The 22,902-nt window shown below is 33.6% G+C and overlaps 1 protein-coding gene across 1 annotated transcript in view; it reads left to right on the top strand.

The window, feature by feature from the left end:
* The window catches only part of ROBO2 (roundabout guidance receptor 2), a 773,029-nt gene that overhangs the window by 385,136 nt on the left and 364,991 nt on the right, over window positions 1-22,902 (top strand). Inside the window, exons 3-4 of the mRNA XM_044669246.1 lie at window positions 16,461-16,618; window positions 17,237-17,357. Of these exons, the coding sequence (XP_044525181.1) occupies window positions 16,461-16,618; window positions 17,237-17,357 (279 nt within the window). The remainder of the gene's footprint in view (window positions 1-16,460; window positions 16,619-17,236; window positions 17,358-22,902) is intronic.

Here is a 22,902-nt window from a genome sequence, read left to right on the forward strand (position 1 = left end):
TTTGGGTCACCAATAAAATTATTTAACAACAGAGGACTTAGCACAGATCTTCATAGCACTCCAATTGAGACCTCATTTTAAGATGACATTGAGCTTCATTTTGTTTGACTATTCAACTAGCTTAAACTTACATAAATGTGACTAGATTTCTCCATAATTCTGATAGAAATAACATGAGAATGTTTGTCAAATGCTTATTTAAGAAACTTGTTTGTAAATATATGTATGTATATATATAAAACTAAATATACTTGTATGTATATATGCATAATTACACATATATGCATGAGTGTGTATGTAAATACATGTATGCAGAGTATTCTCACCTTACATTCTAATTACCTTGCCAAAAAGGTACTTAATTTTAATTTGATATAAACTTTCTGATACTGTTCTGGATATTTGTGATCACTGCTTCTTTTTTTCAATGTTTTACAATCATCCATTTGATCTTATATCTTCTTTGTTCCTCTACTTTTCTGCATTAAAATCTCCAATTTTTTATCCTTAATTTTCTTCAATAGCCTTTACATATTATGTATATGTATACTAGTTTTTCAAAATCATACCACACATTTGTATATATCTTTTCTTTCCTTTTCCCCTCCTTCTCTTTATTTATTTATTTATTTATTTATTTATTTATTCATTCATTCATTCATTTACTTATTTATTTATTTGTTTGTTTGTTTATTTATTTATTTATTTTTATTTTAAACCCTTAACTTCTGTGTATTGATTTATAGGTGGAAGAGTGGTAAGGGTAGGCAATGGGGGTCAAGTGACTTGCCCAGGGTCACACAGCTGGAAAGTGTCTGAGGCCGGATTTGAACCTAGGAACTTCCGGTCTCTAGGCCTGGCTCTCAATCCACTGAGCTACCCAGCTCCCCTCCTTTTCCCCTCCTTCTTAAAAAAACTTCTTTAAAAAATCCAAGTTCCAGATGTAGTTATAGCAGTTTATTTGAACAAATTACCCTTTTTCCTCTTCATCTGTTAATGTCTTCAAAATTTAATTCTTGAGAACTTTCCATTCCTTTTAGCCTAACTTTCTTTAAAGAATTTTGGTCCATGAGACCATAATTACCTTTTCTTTGATAACTTCTAAATAAGCTTTCAGATATCTAAGGAACTTAGTCTATTCCTAGATTTATTTTTCTTCTCTATCAGTAACTCTGAGGTGAAGTGATTCCTGAAAAGATGCCATTATTTCTACCCATCACCCAAAAGCCTCTGATAAAATGGGAGAAACTTCTAAGACAAAAAGTTGCTTGAGATTTTATTATATCCACTAATTCTATCTAAGCTGAGATCATTGGGTACATTAAGGTTTATTTTTCAGTCTAAGACAAGGAAAGGATGGGACTTCCCTTAAGGCAAATTCCCAAGTTACAGGAACAAACTTGGGGGACTCCATAAAAAAGTTGACAAAGCTCTGACCCTTTAAGAATATAAGAATAAAAATTATTTCTTATTAGTGCTTCTTTTTTTTCCTCCTGCCTTCCTGTTTTACAGAGCTTTGGTGGTCAGGAAGAAAAAAAAGAAATGTGACAATATAATTTCTATTGGTTTTTGCATGTTCACCATATACCAACACATATACAAATGCAAATATATGCCTACATATATGTATGTTTTCATTTGAATAGATAATGAAAGTTGTCAATATTCCAGTAAATCATTAAACTTCTTATATTTAATGAACCTGTATCTCTTCCCTTGTTAGGAATAAGCAGACTAACACAGTCAAATACATTCAGGATATAATTATATTTATGTAGGTATTTACTTTCTATCTAAGCAGGAAGGGACTGCTTCTGTGAATGACTTATCTTTGGATATCCCGGATGATGACAAAGTATAATAGCCACAAAATTGAACCAGTGAAGTAGGTATTACAGTACATGATAATAGAAAATATTATTAATGACCTCAGCAAGCTAGTGTTTGATAAACCAAAAGTTCCCAGCTTTGGGGGCAAGAATTTGCTATTTGACAGAAATTACTGGGAAAACTGGAAAACAGTATAGGAAAAATTAGGTTTAGAATTTAGATCAACACCTTACACTCTATACCAAGATAAATCCAAAACTGGTAAATAACAAATATAAAGAGTGAAATCATAAATAAATTAGGTGAACATAGAATAGTACCCAGAGATGGATATACTGTGGCGTAATCAAATGCAATAGACTTTTCCACTAGCAGCAATGCAATGACCCAGGACAATCTAGAGGAACTTATGAGAAAGAACACTATCCACATCCAAAGAAAGAACTGTGGGAGCAGAAACACAGAAGAAAAACCATGTGATCGTTCACATAGTTTGTTGGGGATATGATTAAGGGTTTGATGTTAAAAGATCACTCTATTGCAATATGAATAATATAGAAATAGGTTTTGAACTGTGATACATGTATAACCCAGTGGAATTGCTTGTCAGCTCTGGGAGCGGGGAGTAAGAGAGGTAGGAAAAATTCTGAATCATGTAGCCATGGAAAATATTATAAATAAAAATATTTTAAAAATATGAAGATTTCACATGACCTTTCATACAATATGCTTTTAAAAATTAAGTTACTAAGACCTCTTGTAGTACATACAAACTCAAGGTAGCAATTATTCATTTCTAATCTATTTTTTTTTATCCTGGGACTCCATTCTAGGAGCATAGGGCCACAACCAGTAGGCAATGGGTCGCTCAGGGTCACCCAGCTGGGAAGTGTCTGAGCCCGGATTTGAACCTAGGACTTTTCGTCTCTAGGCCTGGCTCTCAATCCACTGAGCTAGCCCAGCTGCCCCTACTTTAGGTTGCAGTTTCTTTAGCAGATGTAGTTTTTACAGGGTGGGGTTGCTAGCCCCACGCCCAACCCTCCTCCTTTTTCATCCAGGCTAGGGACCGTCCTTAGCCCAGGAGTGGTAAGGGTGGGCGATAGGTGTCAAGTGACTTGCCCAAGGTCACACAGCTGGAAGTGTCCGAGGCCGGACTTGAACCTAGGACCTCCAGTCTCTAGGCCTGGCTCTCAATCCACTGAGCCACCCAGCTGCCCCATTTCTAATCTATATATTACATATATTAAGGAAGAATAGATTCAACAGGGGGTAAAAGTAAATAATTACCTTTTCCAAGAAAAAACAATTTTCCAATACACTTGCTTCTAGATGAAGTCATTATTATGGTTTTCCTTTGTTTCCTTGTTTATTACATTCATCATTTCATTGTTGTAGAACAGTGATATCAAACAGATAGAAATGACTGCCACAAAATTGTACATATGTATCCCTATGTGCAACATACTGACTTAGAAGACAACACACATTTATACATTTCTATTTTTATTTAAATATATCAATACATTAAATGCAGTTAGGAACTTTTATTTTTTCCTAGTTTGGTCCATTTTCTGAAGTATTTTTGTCACCTATGTTCTGTGTGTGTATAACACTTCTGAAGTAGGAAACTTCTGAAGGAGAAATTTATTCTACTATTACAAATACAGATTCTCTGCCACTTATATTTTTAGAAAGTTGCCTAAGCCACCAACAGTTTAAATGTCTTTCCCAGAGAATTAGTGACAGTATGTTTTAGAAATGTTACTTGATCCCAAGTCTCTTTATCTCAGATGCTGGGTTTCTATTTATTATATTATACTGTATCTCTAATGTCAGGTTTTGAAATCATTGACATTGGTCTTTTGAACTTTTGCATTCATAAAATTTGTGTGGGTATACTCACAATTTCTCCTTCTTTTTCTTGGATGTTAAAGTACAATATTGATTTTTTGAAGATTTGTCCTGTAATGAGCAATGATATTGCTGAACATTAGTCTATTCAGTATTCATACTTGGAAAAAGAAAGATTATTGGGTCTTTGGTGCAGTGTCAGTAGGTGATGGTGTATATAGGCTGTTCAGAGAAAACTAATACTTCTTGTGTGAGAGCTTATTGAGCCCTTTCTAAGTCTTCTTTCATCCTTTGGTGTCCATCTGCCACCCAGCTCTCATCTGTCACTCCTAGAAGCCACAGCATGCAGCAATACCAATAAGAGGGTTAGACCACCTTCAGATAACTGACAGGAGTTGAACTCCTCCATCAATTAGGGAAGTGTCTACCTCTGTCATGTGAAGAATTCCCCTGGCAGAAGGAATAGAGGAGAGCAATTTGTTCCAGTAGCCCTGAAGGTAGTGCAAGAAGGCTCTGTGGAGTGCTTAGAGCTTGGTTTGACATCAAAGAAAGTCATCCACTCCTTTCCTGGCCATCACCAATCATCTTGACTTTCGTCTTGCCATTGATTTGGATGATTCTAGAAGAGAGCATGACGTTGATGACTTTGTGCAACTCTGTCTCAGTTAAATCTAATTTATTTGAGAGTCTAAAGACAACCAATGATGTGATTTTGGTCCTCTTCAAGTATTAAGGACAATAATCATACTTTGTAAAATAGATGCCTTAATATTTATTTGAAAACATTTAAATATACTTTTCCTTTCAATAATCAAATAGAACATTTCATGGAAAGCACTGATTTTTAGGAATATCTACTTTAACAACCTTCATCTAAGGACGGTTAAAAAATAAATTTTCTGTTGATGGAACATTTCCAAAATCACAATTATAATGAATGAATTTGATTGAAGCCCAGTAAACATGTGGGAATTACTTTTTTATGTAAACATTCTTTTTTCTCCCAAAAAAATACAAACATAGTTAAGAATAAGTTAAGGTTTTGTGTATATCTTTAGCAATATTTAAATTAATGGAACACTGTGATATAAATGGTTGACATGGAAGTCTGACCTCTAGTGGTTGGCACTCCAATTAATTTTATTGAGAAAAAAATAGACCAGTTGAAATTTCTCATTTTACCTGCATTAGGAAGACTGGTGATGAAATAGATAGAACTGAATTAGGTTATGAATTTATTTCCCCTATCCAAGATTTGTTAAATTGCAATGGAGAAGCAAAAAGGTAAAGAAATAGTAGTTTTTAACTCAGGTTCTCCTTGGCCTTCTTCCTCTTCCAATTTTTATTTTAACAGCAGAGATAAAATTACTTTGAGACCCTGCCAATAGGTAATAAATAATACATAAATTCCAAGATTGCCTTGTGCATAAGGTGCCCTAATGTGTAATAATCCTTAGACTATTGAGTTTATAACTCATGACATCTGGCAGTTATTGAACATTGTAATTCATGTTAATCCCCATACCTCATATAAGAGAAATATTGGATTAATAACCCAAGATATTAGGGAAGTGTGGAATAACAGGCCCATGCTCAAGAGGCTGATTACACTTATGCAATTTTTCACATTTTGATGCTGTGAAAACTAATGCTTTCAGTTAGAGGTTAATAAAGGGAAACAAATAGTTATCCATTTGCATTCAAAGGATAGCTACATTAATATTCATTTGATATATTTTATACCCTCATAATTAATCAACAAATATAAAACACATCAATATATTTAAGAATAATACATGTATGTGTGCCTTTTTTTTCCTACTTACCCTGCTTATCTCAAGCATTTATTGTCTTGAGAGTAAAGAGACATGACAGGAAATGGGTAGAAGAACATAGAAACAAAACGAGGTACCTAAGAGGACTATTATTTCAAGCATCCTGCCAGACTTACTATCACCTTGCAACTTTGATGCATTTACTATCGATTAGAAACTCATGGGATATAGACTTAGATTGAAAAAATTAGGACAAGACACATAGTTATTTATAATCATCATGTAAATGCTAATCTTATAAATATGCTATGGGATTTGAGGGTCTGGATTGGTGTGTTTTGGGGCCAAAAGCTGAAGTAGGGAAAAGTAAGATTCTAGTTATGTTAAGAGTTTTGGAATAATTTTTTGTGCTGTCCAACAACCTACAAAACATTATCTCTTTTCAATAAGCATATGAAAGAATAAATTCCTTACTTTATAATGCTATAGTTTCTCAGCCTCAGTTTGAGCCAAGTTAGAATTAGGCCTAAACTAACAGCTTATAAGAAATAAGAAACTTTAATTATTTTCAATATACATACTCTTGGATATGGAATGGATATCATTGTCAAATATTAGACCCCTGGATTCATAGGGCATGTATCTTCCAAATGTTAAAGCAACATGCCAGATGCCCAAAGGAAATGTCTGCCAGAAACAGCAATCAGATATGTCATGGTCAAATGTCACTGGTTTGTTACACCCCATATTTATAAATGAGTTTATTAATAATTCCCCAAATCTTACTCTATAGGGGACATAGCATGACAAAATTTATATGTAGCATTTGATGATTTCTACACATTTTCAGTGCTTCTTTCATAAAAATTTAAATGTTAATGGAAAACATAAAGAAGATTTTGCTCTCTCTGTGGTATATTATGATGTGTGTGAAGGGTGAGCAGGGATGTAAAAAATACAAAATAAAGAATTAATCAGACAGTTAAGATTTTGCTGTTCCCTTACCATGATACCCCATCCCCACTTCAATAAAACAGTCTTCTCAAAATTCCAGGGATTGAGTTTGAATATTTTGCCCATGTCTGATTTATCTGTATTATTTGCCATATAAATTAAATTCTACAAATTTTCTTTTCACCTCCTGAATCAGGGCTGAGCACGTCTTACTTTGGATTTCTCTCAATACTGGGGATATTTCAGAATATCAATTTATACAGCAGGACAAAGGTGTCAGTCCACTATGTCAGAACTCTACAATCACCTTATGAAATTTATTTCATGATTATGAAGATTTGCTTATGTTCACATACTAAATAGTTGGTCCTTATTATTTTTAACATTTATTAATATTCATTTTTTAGAAAAGTTAACATGGTTACATGATTCATGCTCCTACTTTCCCCTTCACCTCTCGCCCTCCCCCCACCCCTGGCTGATGCGCATTTCCACTGGTTTTAACATGTGTCATTGATCAAGACCTATTTCCAATTGTTGATCATTGCATAGTTTCGAATCAAAATCCCCAATCATGTCTGCCTCAATACATATGTTCAAGCAGCTGCTTTTCTTCTGTGTTTCCACTCCTGCAGTTCTTCCTCTGAATGTGGGTAGCGTTCTTTTCCATAAATCCCTCAGAATTGTCCTGGGTCATTGCATTGATGCTAGTACAGAAGTCCATTACATTCTATTTTACCAGTGTATTGGTCTCTGTGTACAATGTTTTTCTGGCTCTGCTCCTTTCTCTCTGCATCAATTTGTTGGTCCTTATTATTCTAGATACACTGTAAGAACTTATACTGACTTTAAAGTATTGGTTTTTAGAGAATGGAGATGGGTTTGTTTTTTCTTTGTTATACTGGGTTTTATTTATTCTTTTAATTAACTAATTAATTAATTAATTAAGACTATTTCCCCATGGCTACATGATTCATGATTTTTCCCACCACTGGGTTATACATGTATCATTGTTTAAAACTTATTTCTCTGTTATTTATATCTGTAGTAGAGTGATATTTTAACATCAAAACCCTAATCATATCCTTTTAGAACTATTTGATCAATCATTGTTTTTCTCCTGCATTTCTGTTCCCACAATTTTTTCTCTGGAGGTGGATAGCATTTTTCTCTTAAGTCCCTCTGGATTGTCCTGGATCATTGCATTCCTGCTAGTAGAAAAATCTCTTACATTCGATTGTGTCATAATGTGTGTGTGTACAATCTTTGTGTATAATCTTCTCCTGGTTCTACTCCTTTTACTCTGCATCAATTCCTGAAGGCATTTCCAGTTCACATGGAATTATTCCAGTTCATCATTCCATTCAGCACATTAATATTCAATCACCATCAGATATCAAAATTTCTTCAGCCATTCCCCAATCGATGGACATCCTCTGATTTTCCATTTTTTTGCCACCACAAAGAGCGTAGCTATAAATATTTTTGTACAAGTAATTTTCCTTATTATCTCTTTGGAGTACAAACCCAGCAGTGGTATGACTAGATCAAAGGCTAGGCATTTTTTAAAAACTCTTTGAGCATAATTACCAATTGCTTTCCAGAATGGTTGAACCAATTCACAATTCATTATAATACAGCAATGTATTCGTTTCCCAATTTTGCCACATCCCATCCAACATTTATCAGTTTCCTTTACTTCCATATAGTCCGGTCTGCTAGGTATAAGGTGATATATCTGAGTTGTTTTTATTTGCATTTCTCTAACCAAGAGAGATTTAGAACACTTTTTTATGAGATTATTGATAGTTTTGATTTCTTCATGTGAAAACTGCCAATTCATATCCTTTGACCATTTGTCAATTGGGGAATGGCTTGATTTTTTTGTAAATTTGACTTAGTTCCTTATATATTTGGGAAATTAAACCTTTGTCAGAGAGTTTTGTTATAACATTTCTTTCCTGGTTTTTTGCTTTCCTTCTAATTTTATTTGCATTGGTTTTGTTTCTACAAAACCTTTTTTAATTTGATATAGTCAAAATCATTTTTCATTTTGTAATGTTCTTTATCTCTTGTTTGTCTTAAATTCCTTCCTTTCCCATAGATCTGAAAGTTATACTATTCTATGTTCACCTAATTTATTTATGATTTCACTCTTTATATTTGTCATTTACCCATTTTTAATTTATCTTGGTATAGGGTGTGAGATATTGATCTAGACCTAAATTTCCCCATACTGTTCTCCAATTTTCCCAGCAGTTTTTGTCAAATAGTGAGCTCTTGTCCCAAAAGCTGGGGTCTTTGAGTTTATCAAACACTAGCTTGCTGAGGTCATTTGCCCTTAGTCTATTCCATTAATCCTCCCTTATGTCTCTTAATCAGAGTTGTTTTGCATATTGTTTTGATGACCACTACTTTAGAGTACAGTTTAATATCTGGTACTGCTAGGCCTCTTATCCTTCACATTTTTTTTCATTATTTCCCTTGATATTCTTGATCTTTTGTTCTTCCAGATGAACTTTGTTACAATTTTTTCAAATTCTATAATAAAGATTTTGGGGAGTTTCATAGGAATGGCACTGAATAAATAATTAATTTGGGCAGGATTGTAATTTTTATTATATTAGCTTATCCTACTCATGAGCAATTAATGTTTTTCTAATTATTTAGATCTAGTTTTAATTGTGTGAAAGGTATTTTGTAGTTGTGGTCATATAATTCTAGTGTTTGTTTTGACAGATAGAGTCCTATATATTTTATATTGTCAAGTGATTTCCAAAGGAGTTTCTTTTTCTAACTCTGAATGTTGAATTTTTTTGGAAATATATAGAAATGCTGATGATTTTTGTGGGTTTATTTTGTACCCTGCAGCTTTGCTAAAATTGTTGATTATTTCCATTAACCTTTTAGTTGATTTTCTTGGATTCTTTAATTATACCATCATATCTCCAAAGAGTGATAGTTTAGTTTCCTCATTACCTACTTTAATTATTTTTCTTTTCTAATTGCTACCACTATTGTTTCTAGCTCAATATTAAATAATAGAGGTGATAATGGGCATCCTTGTTTTACTCCTGATCTTATTGTTAAGGTTTCTAACTTTTTCCCATTGCAGATGTTACTTGCTGATGGTTTTATATATCTATTCCTATACTTTCTAGTGTTTTCAAAAGGAATGGATGTTGTATTTTGTAAAAGACTTTTTCTGCATCTATTGAGATAATCATGTGATTTCTGTTGGTTTGGTTGTTGATATGGTCAATTATGTGGATGGTTTTCTTAATATTCAACCATTCTTGCATTCCTGGTGTAAATTCCACCTGGTCATAGTGAATAATCCTTGTGATCACTTGCCGGAGTCTTTTTTGTTAATATTTATTTAAGATTCTTGTATCTATGTTAATTAAGGAGATTAGGCTGTAGTTTTCTTTCTCAGTTTTTGGTCTTGTTTGACTTTGGAATCAAAACAATATTTGTGTCATAAAAGGAATTTGGTAAGATTCCTTCTTTGTTTATTTTGTTAAAAATTTGTATAGTATTTGGATTATTCTTTAAATGTTTGATTGAATTCACTTGTGAATCCATCTGGCCCTGGGGATTTTTTCTTAGAATATTTTTTGGGGTAAATTCCTTAATAGCTTGTTCAATTTCTTTTTCTGAGATGGCATTGTTTACATATTGCTTAAGTTCTTTTTCCTCTTCTATTAATCTAGGCAATTTATATTTTGGTAAATGTTCATCCATTTCACTTAGATTGTCATTTATTGTCATATAATTGGGCAAAATAATTCCTAAAAATTATCTTAATTTCCCCTTTAGTAGAGGTGAGATCACTCTTTTCATCTTTCATACTGTTAATTTGATTTTCTTCTTTATTTTTTATTAGATTAACCAGTACTTTATCTATTTTATTTGTTTTTTCAAAGTACCAGCTCCTAATCTCATTTATTAGTTCAATAGTTCTTTTACTTTCTATTTTATTAATTTCTCCATTGATTTTTTACAATTTCCTATTTAGATTTTAGCTGGAGATTTTCAATTTGTTCTCTTTCTAGCTTTTTAAGGTGCAAACCCAATTCATTGATCTATTCCCGCTCTATTTTGTTGATATAGGCACTTAGGATTATAAATTTTTCCCTGCGTACTGCTTTGACTATATCCCATAGATTTTGATATGCTGTTTCTTCATTGTCATTCTCCCCAATGAAATCAGTAATTGTTTCTATGATTTGTTCTTTGACTCTTCAGTTTTGAAGAATTAGATTATTAAGTTTTCAATTTATTTTAAATTTGCCTCTTCATAAGCCCTTATTAATTATTATTTTATTGCATTATGATCTGAAAATATTATTATTTCTGCTTTTCTACATTTATTTGCAGTTTTATGCCCTAAAACATGGTCAGTCTTTGTATATGTACCATGTGCTGCTGAAAAGAATGTATATTCCTTTTTATCCCTTTTAGTTTTTCTCCAGATATCTATTAACTCTAATTTTTCCAATATTTCATTCACTTCCCTTACTTCTTTCTTATTCATTTTTTGGTTTGATTTATCTATTTTTGATATTGGAAGGTTGAGGTCCCCCACTAATATTTTTATTATCTATTTCCTCCTTAAGCTCCTTTAAATTTTCCTTTAAAAATTTTGATGCTATACCATTTGGTGTATATATATTAAGTAGTGATATTTCTTCATTATTTATGCTGCCTTTTCTAAAGATGTAATTTCCTTCCTTATCTCTTTTAATCAAACTTATTTTTATTTTAGCTTTTTTTGAGATCATGATTCCTGGTCAAACCTTCTTTATCTCAATTATAGCCCAATAGATTCTGCTCCAGCCTTTGTGTGTGTCTACCTGCCTCAAGTGTGTTTCTTACAGACAAATGTGTGAGGTAAAAGTGAAGGGAGGGCGGTAGGATAGATGGGAGAAAGGAGAGAGGAAGATAGAGGAAGGGAAAAGAAGATAGTGGCCCCAGCCTAGGCAGAGGAAATTGATCAGAGCCCTCAAATGAATGATCAGAGAGCAACTTTAGGGTTTGAATACTTAAATTGTAAACTTAAATATTTATTTTAATTAGAAAGGGAAAGGTCTAGGAAAAAATAGGAGATAGGAAGAAAGGGAAAAAGGCCCCAAGAAAGAGATCAGGTTCTCAGGGTAGAGATGGGAGCTTCCAGCATAGAGAGAGCTAAGCTTCCAGGGTTGAGAGCAGTCAGGGTAAAGAGCAGAGCTTCCAGCATAGAGAGCAGACCCTCCTGGGTAGAAAGAGAGAAAAGGTGCCAAACTTTCCCTTTTATACTTTCCCTGACACCTCCCCCAAAGGAAGTGGGAAGTGTCAGGGCAAGTTGTAGCAGAGAGAGTCCTGGGAGATGTAGTCTTCCAGGGCTTACAATAATTTCAAATGACACACAACATATGGTAGGATTCTGGTTTTTAATTCATTCTCCTATCCACTTCCGTGTGTATTCCCCTGCATTTTGACATCCTCCTTCAATCTTAACTTTTCTTCTTTTCCTCTTATCTTCCCCTCTAGTGTTACAAGTTTGATTCATATATTAACGAAGGAGGGGTAAATGTAAGTTGGGAATGTACTCTAAGTGTTTATGATGGCCAGTCAAATGGCAATGAGGTCAAAGAAGGCCAGTTTGACTGGATTACAGAATTGGAGGGACAATAATTTAATGTGAGAGACAGTAATTGAGGCTGAAAACAGTTATGTAAAGGAAGGGCTTTAAAAATTTAAGAAAGGAGTTGATGATTAGGGCAGTCAAGTAGTCAGATCCATACTTTAGGGAAGATTACTTTGGCAATCGTGTACAGGATGTATTGGAGTGGTGAGTGACATTAGACAGGGAAACAAATAATGAGTCTTTAGCAATAATCTAGGCAAGAGATGACAAGACACTAAACTAAAAGATAAAGAATTGGTTGGAAGAGAAATGAAGAGAATATCAAAGTATGACAAATGATTATATGTATGAAATGAAGGACACTGAGAAATGGGGAATATTGACAAATTAATAATTTATAAAGTAAACTACAATTTTTCATATTAAAAAATTTCAATGTGGTATATGTTCTGTTTTTTCTCATTTGTTTTTCTCATTTGTCTGTCAGTCATTTCACAAGATTTTGCCAATCTTAATTCTTCATCAGGAACTATTTTAAAAAAATCGTATAGCATTAGCCTTGCTTTTGATGAATGGTCCACTTCTCCAAGTCTATTCTTGATTATAGCCTATAGGTTTTCAAGTTTCTAAACCATTGAATCATGTTTACCTTAATTTCTTTAATAACTTCTACAATATTTTATGAATTGTGGCATACTTTGCACAACCCATTCCAATTTAGGAAGTGATAACATTCTATAAAAATTCTATTTTTAGCATAAATTATTTATCAGAGTTCATGATTACTTGAAAGAAGAGACTTCTGAATCTATTTGAAATTTTAAAAATAATCCCCAAATTATTTTGGGGAGATTTTTTCCAGTCTGATTTAGACTGAAAAATTTTACACTCACCTGAAATTGTTCACTTAACATTTGATGTAGCCTTAAATGAAAGTGTGGCTTTCATCAGTTAAAATTTTTAGAATATTCAATATTTCATGTTTTCAATTACAACCACTTTGTTATTGTTATTGTTTGTAATTGTTTATTTGTTGTTACTGTTCTCACTGTTCTTCCCAATTGAGGAAGACTGTTCACTGCAGAGGATCTCTTCCATCTATCAGTTCCATATGAATCTCGTTGACTATTTTCTGAGATCTAATTAGACTGGCTCTCAGCAAGAATTTTCCAGTTCTTGGCATCATTTTTTAGTTACTAATTGCATTTTCTTTTGTTCTTCAAAGTGATTGATTGCTCCATTATAAACTTGAATGATTTGGAACACTTGGCTTCCCCACACCAAAAACTGCAGCAATATCTCTAATAGTCGTTGTAATGTATTCTTTAAGTGATACAACTTCTATACATTTCTTTGGATTAATATCCATTTGTAAAAACCAAAGCATTAAAAATTGAACTAAAGGGGACAGACTGACTAATATGACAGAAAAAGGATGTGGTAAAACTGGGACACTAATACACTGCTAGTGGAACTATGAACTGATACATGTGTGAATGACATGAAAATCAACACTCAACACACAGAAAATTAACTAATGCTAGAGAAATCAAATCAAGGTCAGATTTATATTAATCTACTAAAATGACTAGAAGCACACAGGCACTACCATTTGTTACAAAGTTAGACCATATCAAAATTATTGATTATACTAAGTAATTGGCACACTACTGTAACACTAAGTTTTTCAAACTCCTTTTCTCTCAACAATCCTATTAAATAATACTGTAAGCATTATTAGCTCCATTTTACATATGAACAAACTGAGGTTCCCTGACCTTAAAGTTGGCATTACATGATGACACAGCTAATACATCTCTTAAGTAGAATCTTCTACTCCCCTCAGTAAAGTCTAAGACTTTAGTATAACATGCTGGCTTTCCAAAAAATAAAAACATCTTAAATTTCATAACTAATTATTGAAACAAATGCTTATTCCGAAGCTTTCATCCTTCATCTCTTAGAAGCAATTGCTAGTATTGAACATATTTTCTTCTGGTTTACCCCTTTCTTTTTCAAAGATCCTATAAAGGTGTCCAGTCTTTATTAGTATGCACATATATAAGTGATAGTATAGGTGTATATATTCTATAGTGATTAGTATTGATATATTTATATATTTTGGAGTAAATTGTAAAACTTGTGGTCACAAAATATATGAAGCAAAATTATATATACACATAAGAAGAAGGGATATAAAACCACAAAATTATGTGAAAATTATGGAAGCATTAGAGAAATTCAAATTTAGCTACCTAGTCACAATTGTGACAGATATCTTAGTTTGTCCAATGCATAAGCATTTTTGTATTAACATTTCTACAAGATTTTATCTTTTTTATAGCAACTTTAAATTGATGTCTTTCTTTTATCTGGTTATTTATTTTGGGGTTTGGCTCTCTAGATAAAGATGAAATAAAGAGAATGAGATAAAGACAAAATAAATAAAAGTAAATTTCTAAAGCCCAAGCTAGCCCACTATTCTGTAAATTGCAAAAGGATGTGGTCCATAGTTGTATCATTATCTATCCTCTACTTCAGGGATGAGTGGACTGCAAGCATAAAATTATAGTGGATGTCAGGTTTCTTGGCTTCATTTGCAAATGGGAAGGTTTTTTTGTCTAATTGCCACAAACATATGTTCTATTGCTCAACAATAGCAACCCATGCCCTTCATCTTGTTATGCTGCTATAGTGTTCTTTTTTTTTAATCTTTGTTTCCCAAGTCAAAGAATGCTATTTTCAGTAATTTGTACTGTTGTGGTCAGAATGGAATTGTACATGAAGATGATTTGCATTAGTTATAAGTAGCTTTTGAGTTGCTTTTTGGTATTTTTTTAGGAAACTAATTCTAAAGATAGCTTGCCAGATGTGTCATTTTGGAACAATTTGGTTCACTACCAAAACACCATTCGTTGCCAGTTTCAGATATCACCCTGTTACCATGTTTTTGCACATTTTTGTATTTGTTAAGTAGGCAGCTTTTAGGTATTAGAATACAAATTAATCAACAGAATACAATTTATTGGTAGAGGATCTATTTGTTAGAAGGAAAAACATTATAACCACATAGCTGAATATCCCATTTAAATGTACACATACCTCAACCCATTCAGAAGGAAATTCTTACACATATAAGTAAAATTTTTTCCTATAAGATAAAAGGACAGAAAAGAAGTTTTTCTGGGTGTTAAAACTGAACATATTTTATTATCAGTAAAAGTAAATAAGTTAACTTTATATGATGAAAAAAAGCAATTTGTGCTGGTCTTCTTGACTGTTCCTTCAATTGGAGACAATATTTCAAAACTTTTGAAGAGTTATAACTTCAGTGTGATGGAAAATTATTAAAAGGATATGTAGCAGAAAGGCAAGAAGGGGGAAGCCCTAAAATTCTCAATTGTCTCTCAAGCTATTTTCAGGAGTTGAAGATTTATTCATTTGGAAAAATGACAATTCATTCAGAGATTTAGAGACCAGGCATCATAACAGAGTGGATTTTATCATGGGACTATGAAACCTAATATCAAGTTTACCTAATCTCGATTTACAGGAGTATAATTTATCTAAGAAACCTACTTTGCTTAATTTTGGTTTCAGACTTTTATCAGTCATGAGCAGTTCTTTCTGCTCATTGGCATACCTGACTTGTCAAGTCTAGAAGAATATCAACAAATAGAGAAAATAGGTAGTCATTACATTAGGTATATCAGCTTGCCTTTCAAAACTTTCCATTTTAGAAATTAAGTATCTTTTAAAAATCACTACTTGCCTAATAAAGTTGAAAATCTTCAATCCAGTATGAGATTAATTACTTCTCTGGGCAGTTTATCTAGTTAACAGAAAATAAAATAAAATAAAGCAAAAGGATATAGGTGCCAGTTGGAGAATCAAGCATGCCAGATTTTCAGAGGTTACAACTGAGGTCCAACCTGCTGTTCTCCTTAATGAAAAGAGGGAAATGTCAGACTAACAAAACTGCTATAAAGGATCTCCCTCCTCTGTGTGTCACGCTATCCAGATGTCACTTGGCAGGTGGAATTACAGAATGGATGAAAATGAAGCTCTATGTATGTGGGTGCTAGTGTGTTAAATGACTGAACAATGAATCTATCTACAGAAGTGTAATGAAAACAACATATATCCCATCTGTATTTTTGACATGAGAGAGGCTCCTTATAGAAGTTTTTGATGTCTGCCTCTTTTCTGGGTTCTAAAACTTACTCTCTAAATTTCTGGAAATTTTTTGTTGTTTTTATTTTTCCTAATGTTAACAGCCAGAACAGTGATTTAACAATGACAGTCACCTGGCAGCTTTTACTAGAAAGAAATGAATGCAGTTAACACATTTTGCTGATACTTCAGAATAAAAAAATCACTGTCAATGAGATTTTGAAAAAAAATTATTCTTTTTTTCTCAGTATTAAGAGATGACTTCCGGCAAAATCCCACAGATGTTGTTGTGGCAGCCGGGGAGCCTGCCATCTTGGAGTGCCAACCTCCTCGAGGACATCCAGAGCCCACCATCTATTGGAAGAAAGACAAAGTTCGAATAGATGACAGGGAAGAGAGAATAAGTGTGAGTCAAACTGAAATGACAATTAAAAACTAATACATATTAAGAGTTTATAAATATGAATGTTTTATGCCAGAATTTATGTCTAAAAAATTAATAGCATTTTATGATTTAGATGTGAAAAATGAAAATGACTCATGATATTTCTTTTAAAATTTCAAGATATATTGATGGAAAATCATCCAGTACCAATAAGATGTAAGAAAAGTTTTGAAAAAACATTAGAAAATTATTTATTTTAATCTGGATCTGTTATTTTTATCAGAATATGGAGCACTTCATGTGGAAATTTTAGCCTCTGATACAGATAAGCAATTTATCTGTACTTTCTTCAGGCACTTATAGCCTACACAGAGTAAAACAACTTATATGTTTCAGAGCAAGTACTTATACATAGATCTTCCTGACCCAAATTGGCTCTCTCTTTCTTTCTTCATTAAACTACTTTGACTCTTGGAAACAATTTTAAAATTCACATAAAATTATATCCAGGCTCCCTAGGTATTCTCTGTCATCCTAAATATATGACTAACACCTCCTTATTTGGACTTATGAAAAAATAATTGATTATGATACAAAGATTTTAATATGTTTATGTTGACATCATTTTATTTGATACAGATCCGTGGTGGGAAACTGATGATTTCAAACACTAGAAAGAGTGATGCAGGCATGTATACCTGTGTTGGAACAAACATGGTTGGAGAAAGAGACAGTGATCCAGCAGAACTGACTGTCTTTGGTAAGGACATCTTTTAAAATGATTATTTGGTCATTGATCATAAATACTTAATCTAATTTTAAAAAAGACAAGGTTTAGTTTACAAATTGCAGAAAATTTTTTCCTGACTTGTCTGCAATTTGAATGAGAAGATTTTATAAATTAGATAATGGTTAACCTGGTGTTTAACTGGCATTGCTTCAGATTTACTCTGAGATTCCTGATCAAAAGAACCTGAAACCTTAATAACTCACTTTGTATTCTGTAATTTGCTTAATAATTATTTTTTGCTCTATGTGTTTATCAAATATTTGAGAAAGCAGTTTCCTTAGATGGAGGGAGGAATGAATTAGAGTCAGAGTAATGGGTTTAAATTCAGGCTATGTCTGTACAGAGACATAGACTCTGTGGGCAAAGCCACATAATCATTCTGGTGATCATTTTCCTCATTTCTAAAATGAGGGAGTTGGATTAGATTTTTTCTCTAGTCCTTTTTAGTCTAAAATTTTATGATTTTACATTTATGTCTGTGAAGGTCATTTTGACTATAACATCCATTTAAAATTGAATTTTAGGTCCATTATATGGAAGAGAGGGGAATATAAGGATAGAAAATATAAGTGGGTTGTATTTTCTGTTAATATGCAAGAAAAAAAGACTAAGATATTTTCTTCCATTGTCTAATTTGCATATGCTATGGATTCCTGACTACTTAATATTTTATACACTACATTTAAACAGAAATTTGTGATCATGAAAGACATTTTGATTTTAAAGTTGTTAGGATTTGAATGAGTTATCTAGACAATGATCTGCATTTATGATTAGGCATTAAGACTAAGTATAAAGGAAACAAACATGAGGCATAGGGGAGAAGTGCTATAAAAGTCTTTATCTTTTTTTTCCTAGTTGAATCTTGAGCTGTATACAGTCCTTCAGTTTTATTTATTGATTTTTTTTAACCCTTAACTTCCGCCTAATAAAAACGAAGTACTAGTTCTAAGGCAGGAATGGCAAGGGTTAGGCAATAAATGTTAAGTGACTTGCCCAGGGTCACACAGCTAGGAAGTATCTGAGGCCAGATTTGAACCTAGTACCTTCTGTCTCTAGGTCTGGTTCTGAGATACCCAGCTGCCTCTGTCATTCAGGGTTGTGTTTTTTTTTTAATAATTTATTATTTATTTAGAATATTTTTCCATTGTTACATGATTCAAGATTTTTCCCACCCCTCTTCCCTCCTCTCTAATGGAGGTGACAAATAATTCCACTGGGCTATACATGTATCATTGTTCAAAACCTATTGGTATATTATTCATAATTAAAACAGAGTGATCTTTTAACCCCAATATCCCAATCATATCTCTATCGAACCAGGTGATGTTTCTCTTCTGCTTTTCTGCTCCCACAGATCTTTCTCAGGATGTGGATAGTGTTCTTTCTCATAAGATCCTCTGGATTATCCTGGATCATTGCATTGCTGCTAGTAGAAAAGTCTGTTTCATTTGATTGTGCCACAGAGTATATCAGTTTCTATGAATAATGTTCTCCTGGTTCTGCTCCTTTCACTCTGCATTTATTCGTGGAGGTATTTCCAATTCACATAGAAATCCTCCAGTTCACTATTCCTTTCAGCATAGTAGTATTCCATCACCATCAGATACCACAATTGGTTCAGCCACTCCCCAATCTAAGGGCATCTCCTCATTTTCCAATATGTTAGCACCACAAAGAGAGCAGCTATGAATATTTTTGTACAAGTATTTTTCTTATTATCTCTTTGGGATACAAATCCAGCAGTGGATTAAATGGCGGGCAATCTTTTTTTTTAAAACATTTATTAATATTCATTTTTAACCTGTTTACATACTTTATGCACCTACTTTCCCCTTCAACCCCACTTACCCCCAACCATGGCCAACGCACATTTCCACTGGTTGTAACATGTGTCCTTGTTCAGGGCCTATTTCCATATTGTTGTTAGTTGCATTGGTGTGGTAGTTTCGAGTCTACATCCCCAATCATGTCCGCCTCAGCCCATGCAATCAAGCAGTTGTTTATCTTCTATGTTTCCTCTCCTGCAGATCTTCCTCTGAATGTGAGTAGCATTCTTTACCATAAATCCTTCAGAGCTGTCCTGTGTCATTTTATTGCTGCTGCCAGAAGAACACTGTCCATTACATTCGATTTTACCATAGTATATCAGTCTCTGTGTATAGTGTTCTTCTGGCTCTGCTCCTTTCACTCTGCATCTGTTCCTGGAGGTCTCTCCAGTTCGCCTGGAACTCCTCCAGTTTATTATTCCTTTAAGCACAATAGTATTCCATCACCAGCATATATCACAGTTTGTTCAGCCATTCCCCAATTGAAGGGTATTCCCTCCCTTTCCAGTTCTTTGCCACCACAAAAAGCTCAGCTATAAATATTTTCGTACAAGTCTGTTTATCTATGATCACTTTCGGGTACAAACCCAGCAATGGTATGGCTGGATCAAAGGACAGGCAGTCTTTTATAGCCCTTTGAGCATAGTTCCAAATTGCCAGCCAGAATGGTTGGATCAGTTCACAATGCATTAATGTCCCAATTTTGCCACATCCCCTCCAGCATTCATTACTCTCCCCTTCTTTCATTTTAGCCAATCTGCTAGGTGTGAGGTGGTACCTCAGAGTTGTTTTGGTTTGCATTTCTCTAATTATTAGAGATTTAGAACACTTTCTCATGTGCTTATTGATATTTTAGATTTCTTTACCTGAAAATTGCCTATTCATGTCTCTTGCCCATTTTTCAATTGGGAAATGGCTTGATTTTTTATACAATTGATTTAAGTCCTTGTATATTTGAGTAATTAGACCCCTGTCAGAGTTTTTTTGTTATAAAGATTTTTTCCCAATTTGTTGTTTCCCTTCTGATTTTGACTACATTGTTTTTGTTTGTACAAAAGCTTTTTAGATTAATATAATCAAAACCTGTTAATTTACATTTTGTAATTTTCTCTAACTCTTGCTTGGTTTTAAAATCTTTCCTTTCCCAGAGATCTGAAAGTATACTATTTTGTGTTCACTTAACTTATTTATAGTTTCCCTCTTTATATTCAAGTCATTTACCCATTCTGAATTTATATTGGTGTAGGGAATGAGATGTTGATCTAAACCTAATTTGTCCCATATTGTTTTCCAAATTTCCCAGCAGTTTTTGTCAAATAGTGGATTCATGTCCCAAAAGTTGGGCTCTTTGGGTTTATCATACACTGTCTTGCTGATGTCATTTACCCCAAGTCTATTCCACTGATCCTCCTCTCTGTCTCCCAGCCAGTACCATATTGTTTTGATGACTGCTGCTTTATAGTATAGTTTAATATCTGGTACTGCTAGGCCCCCTTCCTTCACATTTTTTTTTCATTATTTCCCTTAATATTCTTGAACTTTTGTTATTCCAAATGAAATTTGTTATAGTTTTTCCTAATTCAGTAAAGAAGTTTTTTTGTAATTTGATAGGTATGGCACTAAATAGGTAAATTAATTTGGGTAGAATGTTCCATTTTTATTATGTTAGCTTGTCCTACCCATGAGCAATCAATGGCTTTCCAATTGTTTAGATCCAGTTTTATTTGTTTGGAAAGTGTTTTGTAGTTGTTATCATATAATTGCTGTGTTTGTTTTGGTAGATAGATTCCTAAGTATTTTATATTGTCTAGGGTAATTTTAAATGGTGTTTCTCTTTCTACCTCTTGCTGCTCTAATGTGTTGGAGATATATAGAAATGCTGATGATTTATGTGCATTTATTTTGTATCCTGCCACTTTGCTAAAGTTGTTGATTATTTCTACAAGCTTCTTAGTTGATTCTCAAGGGTTTTTTAAGTAGACCATCATATCATCTGCAAAGAGTGATAGCTTAGTCTCCTCATTGCCTATTTTGATACCTTCAATTTCTTTTTCTTCTCTAATTGCTACTGCTAGTGTTTCTAGTACTATGTTGAATAATAGAGGTGATAATGGGCATCCTTGTTTCACTCCTGATCTTATTGGGAAGGCTTCTAATTTATCCCCATTGCAAATGATGTTGGTTGATGGTTTTAGGCATATACTGCTTATTATTTTTAGGAAATGTTCTTTTATTCCTGTGCTTTTCAGTGTTTTTAATAGGAATGGATGCTGTATTTTGTCAAAGGCTTTTTCAGCATCTATTGAGATAATCATGTGATTTTTGTTTGTTAGACTGTTGATATGGTCAATTATGTGGATGGTTTTCCTAATGTTGAACCGTCCTTGCATTCCTGGTATAAATCCCACCTGGTCATGGTGGATGATCTTCTTAATTACTTGCTGGAGTCTCTTTGCTAATATTCTATTTAAGATTTTTGCATCTATGTTCATTAGGGAGTTTGATCTATAGTTTTCTTTCTCTGTTTTTGGTCTACCTGGCTTTGGAATCAGTACCATATTTGTGTCATGAAAGGAATTTGGTAGGACTCCTTCTTTGCTTATCATATCAAATAATTTGTATAGTATTGGGATTAGTTGCTCTTTGAATGCCTGATAGAATTCACTTGTGAATCCATCAGGTCCTGGTGATTTTTTCTTAGGGAGTTCTTTGATAGCTTCTTCAATTTCTATTTCTGATATGGGATTATTTAGGTATTCTATTTCTTCTGCTGTTAATCTAGGCAATTTATATTTTTGTAAATATTCATCCATATCTCCTAAATTGTTATATTTGTTGCCATATAATTGGGCAAAATAGTTTTTAATGATTGCCTTAATTTCCCCTTCATTTGAGGTAAGGTCTCCCTTTTCATTTTTTTTTAATTTTTTAACATTTATTAATAATCATTTTTAACATGGTTACATGTTTCATGCTCCTACTTTCCCCTTCACCCCCTGCACTCCCCCCACCCATGGCCGACGCACATTTCCACTGGTTTTGTCATGTGTCCTTGATCAAGACCAATTTCCCAATTGTTGGTGGTTGCATTGGTGTGGTAGTTTCGAGTCCACACCCTCAATCAGGTCCGCCCCGACCCATGCGTTCAAGCAGTTGCTTTTCTTATATGTTTCCTCTCCTGCAGTCCTTCCTCTGAATGTGGGTAACATTCTTTACCATAAATCCCTCAGAATTGTCCTGGGTCATTGCATTGCTGCTGGTACAGAAGCCCATTACATTCAATTTTACCACAGTATATCAGTCTCTGTGTACAGTGTTCTTTTGGCTCTGCTCCTTTCGCTCTGCATCAGTTCCCGGGGGTCTCTCCAGTTCGCCTGGAACTCCTCCAGTTTATTATTCCTTTTAGCACAATAGTATTCCATCACCCGCATATACCACAGTTTGTTCAGCCATTCCCCAATTGAAGGACATACCCTCCTTTTCCAGTTTTTTGCCACCACAAAAAGCTCAGCTATGAATATTTTTGTACATGTCTGTTTATCTATGATCTCTTTGGGGTACAAACCCAACAATGGTATGGCTGGGTCAAAGGGCAGGCATTCTTTTATAGCCCTTTGAGCATGATTCCAAATTGCCAGCCAGAATGGCTGGATCAGTTCACAACTCCACCAGCAATGCATTAATGT

The sequence above is a fragment of the Gracilinanus agilis genome, chromosome 3 (genome assembly GCF_016433145.1).
Source record: "Gracilinanus agilis isolate LMUSP501 chromosome 3, AgileGrace, whole genome shotgun sequence".
Classification (NCBI taxonomy): domain Eukaryota; kingdom Metazoa; phylum Chordata; class Mammalia; order Didelphimorphia; family Didelphidae; genus Gracilinanus; species Gracilinanus agilis.